This window comes from Urocampus carinirostris, chromosome 9 (assembly GCF_059441175.1).
Source record: "Urocampus carinirostris isolate Australia breed hairy pipefish chromosome 9, RoL_Ucar_1.0, whole genome shotgun sequence".
Classification (NCBI taxonomy): domain Eukaryota; kingdom Metazoa; phylum Chordata; class Actinopteri; order Syngnathiformes; family Syngnathidae; genus Urocampus; species Urocampus carinirostris.
The window spans coordinates 28,366,285-28,383,984 of record NC_142357.1 but is presented as its reverse complement, the minus strand read 5'-3'; the positions used below and the strand labels follow the sequence as shown (position 1 = coordinate 28,383,984).

The window sequence follows — 17,700 nt, the reverse complement described above, 5'->3', positions numbered from 1 at the left end:
CCAACCCAAATGCCCAAACACCCAAACAAGTTAGGCACCTCGGCACCTAAGTTAGTCATGCTTTCGTCCCTCCAGATGAAACAGGACACAAGAAAGTGGCTGTGTCACTCGGGTCAGGGTGACACAACACACTCTTTTGTTCAACAGCAGGGCCCGACAGCTTTCACTGGTTTACCCCCGCCGCATCATACAGGTGCCCTGCCCATCCCTTAGAACGCGTCTAAACATCCCACTATCCTTTTACAACACCTCTCCACTCATTCCTATCACCAACAAGAGCGCTAGCTTCCACTAGAAAATGTATCTTTATAGAGCATATTATTTTCTGAAAAATGTATTTTTTTCGTACAAAACAATACAGCTTTCTTATACAAGCCTAAAACAGACTCATATAAACCTTAAACATAAAAAATAAAGCACTGAAGCAAAAGTGGGCTTTATTTTTACAACTTGTACAAAACTCTATTATTGTCTTTTGGGCTTTCATGAAGTTATTATTTATTATTATATTAAGTACTAATTTCTGCAAGAATCCAGTGATTTGCTTTATTTTGAAAAAAAACATTCAATTGTTTGCCTATTTCTATGACATGTTTTGGTAACAACCAGGAACAAAATTATCAATAATTTGTTTTTCAATAGTAATTTAAGTGGAAAGTGTGAATTACTTCCCAACTACCAGGGGTAAAAAAAAAACTTAGCAAACATACATGGAGTATATATATCATAAAAACATGGAGTTTTAAAAAAAAATACTCTTTCGTTAAAAAATGTGTACTTATCTTGACATAACATGAGCCGCACCTAGAGCGATCTGACAAATTCGTCGGCCATCTTGCATCTAGAGCAGGCGTCAGGAACTTATGGCACTCAGGCCATATATGGCTCATAGGTAAAAATAGAATTTTATTATTTTCTCATTGTACTGTAACATACAAAGTGAATTGTTGCCAATAATATACCAGCAGTTGATAGGGTTTCCAGCGTATTTATAGAACACAATTTTAACTACAGTTCACAGACAAGGTGTCACACCAACAGACCATGTTTTGGCAGTAAATTGCTAAATAATCGTTTATATGGAAGCTCATTCAACAACCTATGCTCGTTATAGTGACACTTAATGATAAAAAGCCACAAAACCATTTTAAAATGCCCAGAAGCTCTAGAAAAGCACCTAGAGCAATTTGATTAGTAGGCTGATAGGAATGGGTAGAGTGGGCCCTCCTCCACCTCGCCCAGCGTCATTTGCATTAAAAGTAAATGTGTTGCATGCTTGTTTGCAGTATTTTGTGACATTTTTTTCAAAACAACTTTGCTCGCACCTAGTTTTAAAACCATTATTTACGACAAAAATGACAGTCAAAGTGAGCCTCAATACTTAAATAACTACGGGAGGAAGATGCATTTTGAGTGGCATAATTATATGGGACACGGGTTCTGGCATGATTATTTCATAGATTTTTGTCAAATCATTTGTCAATCAACATCACAAAGTAAAATAAAATATGGTGAAAAATAAGCTCTTTGTCTGGAAAGTGGGTTTGGCAGTTTTGTTGAGTTTTGTTTTCAAATATATGGTGGGGCTCTCTCTCCCCCCCCCAAAAAAAAATCAAAATAGTTTTGCTTTTATGGTTTTTTGAGTCAAAAAGGTTCACGACCCTTGATGTACAGATACCCAAAAATCTCATAAAAGACTGTGACTGGGCAAAAAAGGAGAAAAAAATGGTGTGTTTGGTCAAATGCTCGAATGGAGAATGCTCTCGAACCAAAAGGTGGTCACGGAAGGGCCTCAGAACAGAGAATGGAATTCTCTTATCTGAAGGCTTCCCTCCCTGTCCTCCTTGCATGACCAAAATTCGTGTCTTCTCTCCTTATTTCGAGTGTCTACTAAAGTTTAAAGTTAACAGGGTCCAAAATTATCGAGCGTACATATGTCATCCATAAAAGACGACTTGTATGGCGCGCTACCCAGCCTCTGTTTATGTTTTTCCATGGTCACTAACCACTACTCCTGTCCCGCCACCCCCAGGCCACATTGCGTGTCCTATTTCTAGCTGGGCTACGTTTCGACAAGCGCGGGGCATGTTGACCCCCGAAGACCAAAGACCTCCCCACTTCCCACCAGCATACCGTCTATCTGACCTTTGACGCGGAATGCATTTTGGACGCCCGTTTGCTGCGCTTTCTTTTTCAGCGGCCATCTCAAAATACAGCGCAGACAAGCTGAAGCGGTGTTTTTCCTTTTTGAGACATTAAAAGTGAGCGAGAAGTAAATCTGGATGATAGAGATGAGGTTATAAGAGGCAGGGTTTGTGTTTCCAACAAATGCAATAAAGGTCAGCGAAGGAAGGCGATGTTAAAATGCAAAAAACTGCCAAGATGACGGAAATCTCCGTTAATACTTCTGCAATGGATGGCGACCTTTGAGGAACCCTTGAAAAAAAAAAGCACTAGAACTTGGGCAGGACAGTTCAAGCTGACTTCCAAAAATCCCTAAAGGTGGGGTGCTAGTTTGAGGTGTCCTTAAAATTCCTTACTAATCCATGGGGGCGACGGTGTCCCCATTTTACCAGCGCTATTTAAATTACCCTAACTGATTTATATTTTAAAAAAAAAAGAATTAAATCAAAGTAGTTTTACAAAACCCCCACAAGGTGGCAGAAACTTACCACAATCGCATCTCACAGGCACGCAGTGTGGCAACAGACCAATCACAGGCAAGAAATGACACAGATGGGGCATAATAAGTAATGCATTTTGTAAAGCGTTTTTTGTTATCAGTCACCAATTTAAAAAATAAACAAAAAAAAAACACTTGAATCCTTTGAACATTATTAGTTTTGATAGTCAAAGGGACAATAGAACGTGGTACTAATAGCTCATGTATGATGTGGGTCTATGTCTCCAGGAATTGCTTCACCATAAAACATCTGGTCATGGTGAAAAATAGTTGACAATATATGGACAACTGAGAGAGCAAAACTCAAAAACTATTTTTGTATGGATCTATAACAGCTCATATTTTCAGTTTATGTTGTTTTACAATGCGTTCATGTTCGGTCCCAGTCTCTACTTTATTATAATACTGAAAACTCCAAGTTGATTGTTGTGTGTTGTTTTTAATTTTAAGCACATATTTATGGTAGATGTTGCCAGATATTGAAAGTTTGCGTTGTTCACACTGAAACGACCCAACCTTGATCCAGAAATCTTAAGTAATTATAGACCTGTGTCAAACCTACCTTTCCTTTCTAAAGTACTTGAAAAAGTAGTGGCACAGCAGCTGAATGATTTCATATCCGAGAATAACCTTTTTGAATCTATGCAATCAGGATTCAGGGCTAACCACTCTACTGAGACAGCTCTGATCAAGGTAACAAATGATCTCCTACTGGCAATGGATTCTGGCGCTTCATCACTTTTGCTGCTGCTGGATCTTAGTGCTGCTTTTGACACAGTGCACCACAATTTCCTACTAGAACAGTTGGAAAAAGGGATTGGTTTCTCAGGAACCGTCCTCTCATGGTTCAGATCCTACCTCTCAGATAGGACGCACTGTGTTAAATATGGCGAAATGACATCTGAGCCCTTTAATGTTACCTGTGGTGTTCCGCAGGGTTCAGTTCTTGGCCCCCTTCATTTCAGCATTTACATGCTTCCTTTAGGTGATATTATTCGCAAGTACAATATCAGTTTCCACTGCTACGCAGATGACACTCAACTATATCTTCCGTTGGAGGAATCTGCCACACTAAACTGTGGCAATTTGGAGGCCTGCCTCATTGAGATAAAAGAGTGGATGTCACTCAATGTCTTGCGTCTTAACTCTGAAAAGACCGAAATGTTAGTCATTGGTCCATCTAAATGCCGTGACTTATTCTCAAAATCTGCTGTGAACATTAACAAATGTCACATCACACAGAGTGACTCAGTTAAAAATGTAGGTGTCATATTTGACCCTGATCTATCCTTTGAAAGGCATGTAAAGAAAATGACTAGAACCGCTTTCTTCCATCTTCGTATCATTGCTAAAATTGGTTCTATACTGTCTCAGTCGGATGCGGAAATTATAATTCATGCGTTTGTTACCGCCCGTCTCGATTACTGTAATGCACTACTCGCTGGTCTCCCAAAGTCTAGAATCAAGTCTCTTCAGCTGGTACAAAATGCCGCAGCGAGGCTTTTAACTAGGACAAAAAAGTCCTATCACATCACACCGATTTTGGCTAACCTGCATTGGCTCCCAGTTAGACTTAAATGTAATTTCAAGGTTCTTTTAGTATTATACAAAATCATACATGGACTTGCTCCCTCTTATCTTTCAGATCTGATTTCCCCCTATGTCCCGGTCCGAAGCCTACGTTCTGAGAGTGCCGGTCTTCTGGTGATCCCAAGAGCAAAGAAGTGTTCTGCTGGTTCAAGAGCGTTCTCCATCCGGGCACCGGTGCTGTGGAATGCTCTTCCCCCTGAGATTCGATCTGCAACCTCAGTGGAAATGTTTAAATCTAAGCTTAAAACTCACTTCTACTCTATAGCATATGAATAACCTACTCTTTTCGTCGGCTCCAGAGCAGGGGAATGTATGATAATATTCTGAAAAATAGTCTGTGTAATATAGTATATTAATCTGTGAAGCCCTTTGAGACTCTTCGTGATTTAGGGCTATACAAATAAAAATGACTTGACTTAAATGACTTGACTTCTATAAGAACAGGGGCCAACGTTAATCACTCACAACAGGATTTATGACTCTACCTTGGCTAAAATAACAAAAACATTTCAAGCGGCCTGTACGATACTTGGTCAATCAACGATTATGTATGTATTTACAGTGCCCAACTGAGTTCAGGGGAGGAGAGGGATTTGTTCTAAGACGAAAATGGCGAAAGTAAGAAAGGGACTGTTTGGAACATGGTTCAAATGTCAAACCAAACCCCCAATAAAATGAAAATAGAAGAGTTTATTCAATGCATCTAAGAGAGTCATGTAGTTGCACCTGCAAAACAAGCATGATTTCAGCCAGAAGATGGCATCAGTAGGTATACTATTTTGAAGTTATGGACACCACCTTTAAAGGGACATTTTAAAATTTATGACCAAACCACAACATTTTACTTCCAATATATTTGCCCAGCCTTTTGCAATGTTTTTTAGTGTTTGGGTACCCGTAGCAGCAAGATGTCAGACAATTGTGTCAGGTCCCTCTTAGAAAGGTTCAGGATATGTAAAATAAATGCTAATTTCTCAACCTACACGCATTAAAAAATGCATGTTTTAATGACAGATCATTAGTTTTTGCTCATTTTTAAATCAATATGAAGTTTTTTTTAAGTATGTGTTGAATAATACACACTGTTCCTTTGAAGCATGGGTCTTAAACTTGCGGCCCTCATTATGATAGTTTGAGCCTCCCGCTTCAGTATGAAAGTGAAAGGGGAGGTGTGTAATATTTGGCTACTATGTGTCACTGTATTCTGTTGTGCAATCAAAAATGAGTGCAAATGAACACAAAGAACAAACTACAGAGGCTCAAAGAGAACAGAAATCGCCATTTTTCTTCAATTTTTTCCCGAGACTTTCACCAGGTTTTTGTTTTACCAGGTCCCTGTAGCAGCAAAATGGAAGACAGTTTTCTCATCACTCTCAAAGTGAGGCTCATGTCATGTAAAATCGAAATTCTTCAACCTACAATCATTACAAAATAATGAACATTTATAATTTACGTATTTTTGATAATTATTTAAATCAATGTTTTTTTTTTTAACGAATGGCAATTTTTACCACGTGGAGGCACTGAATAAAACACAAGCAGATGTTAGATTAATTTTTGAATGATATCCCCTGCCCACTGCCCAATGATTGCTGGGATGGGCTCCAGCACCCCCGCAACCCTACTGAGGATAAGCGGTGCAGCTAATGAGATGAGATGATTCATTCTTTATTTTTAATTCTTTCAGAATAAAGCGCAAGTGCACCTCCTCTACACTAGGGCGATTACTAGTGAGGATTCCTTCTTCCGACGAGGGGCGTGACAGAAAATAATTTAGAAGCACTGCTTTTAAGTAAACCTGTAATACCTGACTAGGAGATGTCGCTGTATTGTGTAATACAAATGGCAACAAGTGCAAAAAAAGCATAGTAAAAAATACAAACTACGGCAAGTCAAAATGACCAGACTGCACCATTTTTTTCACCAAGGTTTTCACAAAGTTTTTGTTTTTTGTGGGTATCTGTCGCAGCAAGACAGTCATGTCGGATCTCTCCAGGTGAGAATCATGTTATGTAAAACAAATACAAATTCTAAGGCGTACCAGTATTTAAAACATGCCCATTTGGGTTATAATTCATGGGTTTTTGCATATTATTCAAATCAATATTCTTTTTTACAATGAAATCAGTCTTTTTTTTATTACTAGAAGGGGCTAACCCTAACCTTAAAACATACACACTGTCGCATTAACCTGTTAACATTCTGGCGGCCGTGTCTGTATGACAGACATGTCTGTATAATGTCACCAGTCACTGAAATAGGTCATGCCACTAGGCCTGCAACGACAAATCGCTAAAATCGATTCAAATCGATGATTAAAAGCGTTGGCAACGAATTAGCTCATCGATTCGTTGCGTCGCGCGATTTATGCATCACTCAGCATGCGCCAATGACGTCACAAGCAGTGCGAGTCGGCGAGCATAACAGGGCGAGGTGGAGCGCGACCTAAGCCACGATTTTCAAAAACTACGGTAAATTCAACTCGTGTAACATAACGGACACGGAGAAAACAGTCTTAACGAAAAGTGTGGGAGCACTCCACACTTCACAAATTAAATAAGTGATATGGCACGGGAGCACATCGATGGTGAGGCAGCAATAAAAACCAAAACATGGAGTCACCGACGAGGATGAAGGGAGCTGAGTTGCAGGGTAAGCAACTACACTATTGGTTTTCATGTTTGTTATTTGGGTTTTTAAGTGAGGAAACGTAACCTTTGTTTCTGGTAGCTAGCTGATGTTAGCGTTTGTCTTTTAGCTGATTAATGACTGCGCGCTTGTGTCGGTGAGATACTTTTTATTTCAGCGAAATCATCTTAAGCAGTGTTTAATTGTGCTTTATTTAAAAAGACTGAATTTTCATACACAAAAAACAGTACCCAAAAAATATCATATACATATACACAAATACTTGCACACAATGGTGTTATCAAGTTTAACATTAAGCATCAAGTTTTACCTTACTGGCAAAGTCTGAGTGATTACTGTGTCCTTGTAAATTGTGCCATAATAATACTCGTACTACACGTTCTTATCTCAACAGAAAACAGCAAACAATGACAGGCTTCATGATGAGAAAGAAACGTCATGCACGCCACAACAAGCAGCTGTCATCGCTGAGGTCCTCATTGACATGCTCACATTTTTGCAAAGTTCTCAAAGAAGGAAGAGTGTGTGAGTTAGTGAGCAGAGGTGATAGTGGTTAATTTTTCCTTCTTAGAGTTGAATATCATGTTACTGGGTTTTCACGTTCACATTTATTCTTTGTTCCAAAAGATCATGTCCCTTTAAACAACAAAATTAACTATTTTTAATCTTTTGGCAAGCCTATCTTAAACATTTGCAGGTGTATACCATTAAATTGCATGTGTTTTTTTTGTTTATTGTTCAGTTATTTGACAAAGATTTGGAATGTTAATGTCGATACGTGTCACTGGGTTTCTCAGCTTTGCAATTATTTCTTGTTCCATAAGCTTAAACAACAAGGATGCCTTTTTATGGCACTTTACAGAATATATACATTATATATCTGCAGGTCTAAAACATACATTAGTATGCATTGTGTTTGTTATTTGTCAAACACGAATTTCTTTTATAGTTTAATATTCAAGAATATTCTGTTTTGTGCACCATTAACCTACTTTTCCACAAAATATCAATATTTGAAGGAGGAAATTGATAACGTGTTTTTAAAATCGAATTCATCGATTATTTGAATAAATACTCATCAGATTAATCGATTATGAAAATAATTGATTGTTGCAGCCCTAAATGCCACATATCATTGGAAATCTTAAACTCTTTGAATTCAAGATATAAAAATGTGTAAAATATTATTGTTAATGTTAATGCAACATCTATTGCAGCATAATCATCCTGGAAGGGGGATTACCTCATCTGCGGTCCCTTCAAGGTTTCTTTCTTTTCCTCAGGCTGACGTTTTTTAGTTTTTCCTTGCCTTCGTGTAGGTTTTAGATCAGGGGATGGTGTAATAAAAGTCTGTAGTTTGCAATTTGTCTGTGGTCTGTGCAGCTCTTTGAGACTACTTGTGATTAAGGGCTATACAAATAAACATGACTTGACTTAAGTATTGTTTAGTTTTTCAGATTGAGATCAACTTTGACCTGGAAACAGGTTTAAGCTTTTGTCCCAGCAGTTTTCCAGCTAAGATGCCCATGCTACACTCTTCTGCAGGCATGGAATCGACAAAAGAAATACAGGCGAGATTAAAACCTTCTATTTCTGTGTGTTCCAATTTAGATTACTGAGGGTTTGAAGCACCTGTAGTGATCATTTAGGTAGGGTCTAAATGTCAGATTGTACCTTTAAACTGTCCAGATCCTCCAAATGGTTCAACAACAGCGTTCAATTTATACTTTGGATACCTCTTGGGTTGGGATTTTAGGGGAATTTTACAGGATTGTTATAGGATTAAGATGCTATAGTGCAAATAGTGCTTTGTCCCTTTAAGGTTTGAGTGTCGTTTTATGGAGCGTGTCATAATTGAATTCGTCATACATAACTAAAAGGTCAACAGCTGCACCCAAAACTTTTTCCTTGGCAATCTGGAGTGGATTTTATTCACTCGCTTTTCCGTCCACTGAGTTTTCATCGTTGCTCGTTTGATTTGCGGCGGGCAGGCGGCATACTTTGCAGACGCAGTCATGAGGGGAGAAAATAAACCGTCACGGCACACCAAAGGGGAGGTGGCTTCATGTTAACGGCAAACTTTGACCGGCATCAAAAGAAGGGCGAGCAAAGATATGGTGTGCGTGAGCCGTCTAAAATAAAAGAGGCGATGGAAATAGACGGCATGCGAGCGGGAGGTTGCGAAAACGAGGTGCGCGTGTGTGTAAATATTGTGTTTATACTCACAATCACAGTGTAAGTTTGGCAAAGTGATGTTTAAACTCACTTCGATCTTCCCACCACTGTCTTTATCGGGATCGTCCACATAAAGTTCGTTTACACTAGGGGGAGAAAAAACACACCAATGTTAAAAATGATAACAATAAATACATTCCAGACTTAGGCAAAGACAGAGATGCCAAATAGAAAGAATAGCTTATGAATGACCTATATTTCCTGTTGACAATGTTTGCGTATTAATTGCTATCGCAACAGCTTTTGCAGCCTGGTCATCCTGGAAGAGGGATTACATCATGTGCGGTCCCTTCTCAAGGTTTCTTCATTTTTCTCATGTTGAGGTTTTTGAGTATTTCCTTGCCCTCATGTAGGTTTCAGATCAGGGGATAGTTCATTAATAATCTGTAGTTTACAACAATCTGTGGTCTGTGCCGCCCTTTGATACTCCTTGTGATTAAGGGCTATACAAAGAAAAAAATAACTTGACTTAAATATGTTATACAAGCAGATCAGCTCTAAAGGGTGTGGTATTCAAAGAACAGCAACATGATTGGCTGATAGCGACAATGATGTAATTGTCAAAAACAAGGAACAGCAGTGTGCAATAGTAATCAACATGAAGAACTAGCGCCCTAACCCAAAATTATCTGGTAAAAATAATCTCAAATTTTCTATTCTGTATAAAACGTTTTTTCAGGTAACAATGTGTATTTCTTTTGACCACATAATGTATTGTGCCGTGCAACTGAAAACAAGTGCTACAAAGCACGAGGAAGGAAAGTATGGAGACTCGAAGTGACCAAACACACCATTTTTGTCTCCTTTTTTGCCTAGTCACAGTCTTTCATGAGATTTATGGGTACACCTGTAGATCCAGGGTCGGGAACCTTTTTGACTCAAAGAGCCATTAAAGCAAAATCATTATGATTTTTTATTTTGAGAGAGTGCCACGCTACATAATTGAAGACAAAATTCATCAAAACTGCAAAACCCACTTTCCATACAAAAAGCTTGTTCTTCACCATGTATTTTTTCACTGTGTGATGTTTGATGATTCAATAAAATCTATGAAAAAACAATAATGCCGAAAACTGTGTCCAATATAAATATATCACTCAAAATCTCTCTCCTTCTCGCAGTGCTTAAGTGTTGAGGCTCTTCTTGAGTGACATTTCTGTCCTAAAAATGGGTTTAAAACAAGGTGCTAGCAAAGTTCTTTATAAAAAAAAATGTGACAAAATACTGCAAACAGCGCTAGGCGAGGTGGAGTTTTTCCTTGCCCTCACGTAGGCTTTAGAGGGGATGATGTTCGGTTCGAGTCTCTATTATAATCCTGAAAACTCCAAGTCAATTTTTACGTGTTTTTAAATTCTAAACTGTTATTACATTGTTCTAACACATATTTATGGTAGATGTTGCCAGATCTTGAAAGTTTGGGTTGTTCTGAAAAAAAGGGCCAGGGTAATCACTCATATCATGATTTCTGAATTTTTCATGGCTAAAATAACAAAAACATTTCAAGCGGCCTGTATGATACTTGGTCAATCAAGGATCATGTATGTGTTTACAATGCCCAACTGAGTTCAGGGGATGAGAAATATTTATTCTAAAATGAAAATGGCGAAAGTCAGAAAAGGACCATTTGGGATATGGTTCTAATGTCAACCCAAACTCCCAAAAAGATAAAAATAGAAGGGTCTATTCAAAGCATCTAAGAGAGTCAAATAGTTGCAGGATTATGTTCAGGGGATGATGTAATAATAGTCTGTAGTTTGCAATAATCTGAGGTCTGTGCAGCCTTTTGAGACTCCTTGTGATTAAGAGCGCCACATAAACATGACCTGACTCGACTCGACTCGAAGCACTAGCCTAACGCTACATGCCATCTTGGATGACAGTTCAAGAAATGTAAACTCACAATGTTCTTATATTTTTTCATCTCACCAGCTATTTTATAGCTATAAGCTCCCATGATTCTTGGACTATCTAGCAGGAAGTTGTGACAAAAACATACTAGCAATAAAAAGGAAATGCAAATGTATCTGACACGCTTTGCGCAGTCCGGCATTTTATTTGTTTTTGTGTTTTTATAATAAAAAAAAAGTTGGGACATCACATAGAGTATTGCAGAATGTTATTTTTTAAGGTTGTCTTAAGTTTTTGAATTAAAACAGTTGAGATGGTACAAGAAACAATATTTCCCGATTGTCGCTATCCATCAGCAGTTCTTGTCAATTCTTATTCTGAGTTTTTCGTTCTCCCAGCCATTGTAATTTCCGTGTTATTTCATCCCACCCTACTTTGTCCCTTTTTTCCCTAATGACACCCTGTAAATACATGCTAAAGCAAATTCAATTTCCTTTGCCGTCCTTTCTAAAAGCATCAAAAAGTGCTGATGACGTTTTGGAGCATTTTTGTCAGTGTGTCAACTCGCCCTCCAGGATGTGACAACATAAACGTTGAGAAAAGCCACCTACATTTCAGTGGCTATGAATCCCGTCAGCTCCGAGAGGAAGAGGAAGAGTATGACCACACAGCACAGGATGGAAACTGTCAAAAGAGAAGAGTTTAAATAAATACCTTTACAGCACACACACACACACACACACACACACAAAATGGCACTTGTCCAAATCTCAAATGACATGACTATTTTTAAAAGATGATGCAAAGCAAATGAAGAGGAGGCGAGGATGATCCGCGGTGCTGACATGAATGAAATCACGGAGGCTGTAAATAGGATCCCCGAATAGAATCACTAATGGTAGAGCTCAAGCTTGCTGTTACACTGTTTTTAGACACCGTCCCACACATAATTACACATTAAATGCCATCACAGTGGTGAAAAGGAGGTGAGCTCACAAAATCCGGCAAAACGCCCGTCTAAATGTTTCCTGAGAAGGAGAAAAAGTTTGTGACTCGAGGAATCTGTATAAAATGTTCTAATGAAGTCCTTAATTTGTACAAAATGGTGGGATTTAAACAGTGGATGAAAAAATTTGTGCGTTCATTTGTCAGGTTTGGGACTATCTATATCAACTTTTACTGGTTTAGGTTAGTAATTCTCTACTGATGGGTTCTTTATCTAAAAGTGAGTCAATCAAGTGATATTCATTAAATTGTACAGAGCTCCCCTACTTACGACCATTCCAGTTACGAAAAACGGTAGATACAAAAAAATATTCAGGATGTCAAAAAATATCCGGACATTGCTGAGTGTTAGATTTTGTATTGTGTGCACCTTTATCCGAGTAGAGGACATTACTGTAGTCCTTCTTTTACCCAGCAACCACCCTGAAGAAGAAATCCGGCTTTTACTTTTTCTTGTGTAATCGTAACAATGAGTAATGTATTGCTGGCGCACTAAGAACGTCATTATTATTATTTAATATTTCGTGCATCCATTCAATATGGTTGGTGTAAAGTGTAAAGAAGAGGCGAGTCGTTTCTTTGTAAATTAAAGTGGAAGAAGAAAGCTCGATGCCGTTGAGAAAATGGTCGGAACGCTTTTTTTCGGTCACTTTTTACCACGAAGGAGGACCCCTTCTCTGTTTTTTTTCTCTTTTCCCCACTTTCCTATTCTTTTATCTTCTCTTTTTCATTTTTGGGTCTCTTTTGCTCTCTCACTCCTTTCCTTCTCTCCTTTTCTCTACCCCCCTTTGTAATAGTGTCCCCTCTTCCAATGGATTTTACAAAACAGTAATCCCTTGTTTATATCGGGGGTTAGGTTCCAAAATGTAACTGTGATAGACAAAATCTGTGGAAAAAAAAACTTTATTTTGTTTTACAATAATTAGACAATGAAATACTTTATTATACACTGAAACAAAAAAAAAACAATCTCCTAGGTAGGGAAACCGTGAATTTTTTTTATTTCAATTCGCTTTTAATGGATGCCCTCGCATATGGAAAAGGAAGAACCACCTGAGAGAACCTTTAGCCATTTTATTCAAAAAATGCAACTGGCAATGTTAAGTGAAACCTTTTTTCTCTTAGCCTGAATACTTGAACATTTTGTTACCACCCTAATGTCAGGGCAATATTAACCCAATAGAGATGAAACAGAACAAACTTATCAAGGATTATTTGTTAATTCATTGAAATGAATCAACCAAGGCGTGGTTAAAAATTCCCCTCCCCAAAAGAAAAGGATGGAGCTGCTCAACCGGTTCCCACAATAGCGGTTGAACGGCTGTGGTGATAATCCAAACCACCGAAATAGGTGAGGCGTGTTTACGCGGCAACCGTCTCCAAGGATCTCCATCACGTGGTCCGGCGGTTGTCGGAGGATCCACTTTAGGTAATATTTAAGCCCCAAACAACGGTGTCGCAAGGACGCGCCGAGTCAGCGCTTCAACCTTAAAGTTTTACTTCCCGAGGCCAGCGGAAAATAAGTACAGTTGGAAACAGTGACAAATAATGCAATATAAAATGAGGTCGTACTCAAGGGTTAGAGGTGGACATTAGTGAGGTCCCGTCCAGGTTACACATCCTGTACATTAGGCGTATCAAGCTAGCAGCCCCGGGGGATCAATTGTGGCCATCAAGATTACAATTTGAGGCCTCTGCCTTGATATGAAAAAATAAAGGGAAAACATGAAAAAGTAATAGGAAAAGGAGAAAGGAAAAGAAAAGAATGGGAAAAAATTAAAAAAAAAAAGAATATAAAGAAAAAGTCAAGAAAAAAAGAATAGAATAGAATATACCTTTATTAGCATTGCTACAAAACGGGTTGAACATATTGTGACAACTAAATTGGACGTGGCACTCCAGTTGCACATTTAACTGTAAGGATTAAAAAAACAATTTAAAAAGATAAAAAAACATCATTTATGCAATACTTACACAAGAAAGTGTGGGCATGTAGAGGCAGAAGATATTTACATTGGGTGATTACTTACAGTTTTGGGATCGTTTCAGTGCAATATGCAGTAGAAAGAGGAAGGGGAAAAATTAGAAAAAGGAAAACAGAAATAATGAAAAGAAGAAAGGGAGAAAAAGGAAAAAGAAAAAATCGGAAGGATATCAAATAAAAATATAAAGACAAATAAAGGGAAAAAAGAAAAAGGGAGTGAGTTGTCTGTCCCCGTGTGCCCTGCGATTGGCTGGCAACCAGTTCAGGGTGTCCCCTGCCCACTGCCCGGAGATGGCTGGGATGGGCTCCAGCCCCCCCACGACCCTAATGAGGATAAGCGGTACAGCTAATGAGATGAGATGAGATGAGAAATGAAATAGGCAAAAAAAGGGAAAAGTAAAATAAAAGAAAATGAAAAAAGAGGGGAACAATAAGAGAAAAAGGAAAAACAATGGAAACAGAAAATATATCAAGAAAAAAGGAAAGAAAAAGCGAAAAGTAAGAGAAAGGAAGAGACAAAGAAAAGAAGGAAAAAACGGTTTTGAAAGAAACAAAAACACGAAAGATAAACAAAAGTGAGGCTTATGTTATGTAAAGTAAATAAAAACTTTTTGACCCACCGATAATTTCGAAAAACTCACTTTTAAATAATAGTGTTCATACAGTATTTTTGCTTGATATTTAAATATATCCAATTTTATTTTTAAAATGAATATTACACACTTATCCCTTTAAAAGCTGCCCTATTATGGATGATTTTTTCATTGATTGATTTTCATATGAATTCATATGAATTTTTATCATTAAATCCTATCTTGTGTAGGGATTTTCAAACAACTAGATTTGGGAACATTTTATCTGAACCTTTTCCTGGAAAACCTCACCGAGACCCTAGCTTCGGCAGCCCCCAGGTCAATTGAGTGCGAGACCCCACTCTGTAAACACTAACGCTGGCCGACGGCACATTTTAAACACCCGACAAGAACAATGAGAGTTTTCTATCGGCCCTGGCAGGCGGCGCAAATATTACGCATCCCTTGTCCGGAAAAAACAGTGTTTAAAAACGGACGCATTGTTTAACGCAAATACCGACCCCCCGAAGGAATGCGGTGCTAAAACGGAGCGATGGCCGCCCCGGGGGGTTCAAACATTGGGTCTTTTGTGATGTGAAAGGTTGTTTCTAGACCTCTGAGGCGGGTCGGCCCGACATCCACAACACAACAACCTGTTTGGCCTTTGCCAGACAGTAGATGGCGACAGGAAAGGGCGGCGGACCGGGGCCGAGGAACCTCTCGCATCCTTTTCCTCCGAAGTGGGAAACGGACATCTTTAGTGGCCCCGGTTCTCCTCCCTGTCATTCAGGAAAAAGGTTGCTATCGGCAGCATTATGCAGGGGTTCGTACACAGTTTTTAAGGACTTTCAAAGCCAATATTCCAATTTTTCCAATTACATTAGATTACATTAATCTCAGGGTTCACACAGTAGAAATAATGATTTCGAACATATTATGTAACCTTATTTTGTTGTTGAGTTATTGTTTTTGTTCAGTTGATTTTTCATTTTGATGTTCGAATAAAGTTTTCATTCATTCATTCATTCATTTGATGGGGGCAGGACTAGTAGATTAAAGACAAACAAAGAGAGAAAGTGAGAAAGAAAGAAGGAGGGAGTGATGGAGAAAGAGATAACCGGAAGAAAGACGGAAAAGGAAAGAGAAAAGAAGATACAATGGAAGAAAGAAAAAGAAAGAAAGAGGGAAAAAGAGGTTGAAAGAGAAAATACAAAGATAGAGATAGAAAGTGGAAAGAGGGAAAGAAAGAACTCACAAGAGAGGGAATGAGGGAAAAATAAAGTTAAAAAAAAAGAAAGATAAGCATGAGAGAGAGTCAAATAAGAGAAAGAGAAACAGAAGGAGAGAGATAAAAAGAAAGATAAAGATGGAGGGAGAGAGAAAGAGATAAAGAAAGACAAATAATGCAAGAGAAAGGAATACACAAAGGAAGAAAGAAAACGATAGAAAGAGGGAAAACAGGTTGAAAGAGGGAAAGAAAAGTAGAAAGAGATCAAAAGTAAAAGAGGGAAAGAAATAAATAGGAAGAGAGGACGAGTGAAGAATAAAGTTAGAAAGAAAAAAAAAATAAGGATGAGAGAGAGAGCAAGAGAGAGTCAAATTAGAGAAAAAGACAGAGAGACAGGAAAAGAAAGAAAATACGATGAAGAGAGAGGGAAAATTAAAGTGAGAAAAAGACAGAGAGGAATAAATAGAGAAAGAGAGCGAGAGGAAAAACAGAAACAGAAAAAAGGGAAAGCGAGCCAAAGAAAGAAGGAAAGTCAGACAGAAAGAGAAAGAGATTAAAAAAAATGAAAGTAAGAGAAAGGAAGACGAAAGAAAGAAGGAAGGAAAGACAGAAATAAAGAAGAAAGAAAAAGATTGAAAAAGAAAATGAGAAAAATAGAAAGTAGAAAGAGGTTAAGAAAAATAGGAAACAAGAGAAACAAAGAAAAGGGGAAAACGAAAAGAAAACAAGATAATAATGAAGAGACAATCAAAGTGAAAGAAAAAGAGAGGAAAAGAAAAAAGAAGAGTGGTAGAAAGAAAGCCTGAAAGAAAAAAGAAAGAAAAGATGGAAAGGGAGTGTGAGAAAGAGAGCACGTTGCTTAAAATTCAAACACTTTTCAAACCTTAAAAACATAACATTTAAATTCAAGCATTTTCAAAGATTTCAAGCATCCGTCCAAACCCTGATTAAGTCACCTCAGCGGGGGCTTTTGTCCAACATTACAAGATAACAGAGTGTCATGTGAACTTCTAAAGTGGAGGAAATGTTAAATGATTAAAAGATGACTTAGAGGGTGACAAACACATGACGCGGGAGGAAAAGCAAACCTAAGTGCCTGCGGGCATCATTAAAACTGTTGTCAGGGTACTTAACTAAACTAGCTAAGACAGCACGTGTACGATTGGGGTGTGTGGGGATTTTAATTATTCACTCTTTAACAATGGGAAATAATTACTTTTCTTAAATATGATTAATTACTGAGCTGGCTATGACATTAAGACTAACACACAGGAAAAGGTACGACTCATCCAGCTACGACAAAAACGTGTTTTGAAAAGTCAAGTCATGTTTATTTGTATAGCAATTAATCAAAAAAACTTAGATCTACGCATAAAACCACTGAACACAGAACTGCAGTTAAACGAATGGTCTTTATTGCTAGTGGTGTTTATTTGTATGACCTTTAATCACTAGAAGTCTCAAAGCCCTCTATAGACAATACACTGACATCATTAACATTAAATATAGGTAATAACAGAATCTCTGGTTGACAGCTTTTTTAGGTCAACATTCATAAACTACAGAATAGAAGCATGTTTTAAGCCTAGATTCAAACACTTCCACTGAGGTTTCAGATCGAATCTCAGAGGGAAGAGAATTCCACAGCACCCTGGCCAGAATGGAGAACGCTGTGGATTTCTTCTTGGCTCTTGGAATCGAGCAGGAACATAGGGGGATTAAATTCTTCTAAGATCAATACAAATTTCACGACAGACGAGTGTTTAAAAAGATGCTCATTTATATGAAGGCTCATCGATTTTTATTTCTTAATATAGATCAGTATTATTTTTTTACTGACGTGGTTTTAATACTAGGAGGCGCTAAATGATACACAGAGTCCCTTTAAATTGATTAAGGAAAATAG

The 17,700-nt window shown here is 38.1% G+C and overlaps 1 protein-coding gene across 1 annotated transcript in view; it reads right to left on the bottom strand.

Moving 5' to 3' along the window:
• The window catches only part of ergic1 (endoplasmic reticulum-golgi intermediate compartment 1), a 65,268-nt gene that overhangs the window by 16,711 nt on the left and 30,857 nt on the right, over window positions 1-17,700 (bottom strand). Inside the window, exons 3-4 of the mRNA XM_088343429.1 lie at window positions 11,617-11,689; window positions 9,149-9,243 (exon numbers count right to left, since the gene is read on the bottom strand). Of these exons, the coding sequence (XP_088199555.1) occupies window positions 9,149-9,243; window positions 11,617-11,689 (168 nt within the window). The remainder of the gene's footprint in view (window positions 1-9,148; window positions 9,244-11,616; window positions 11,690-17,700) is intronic.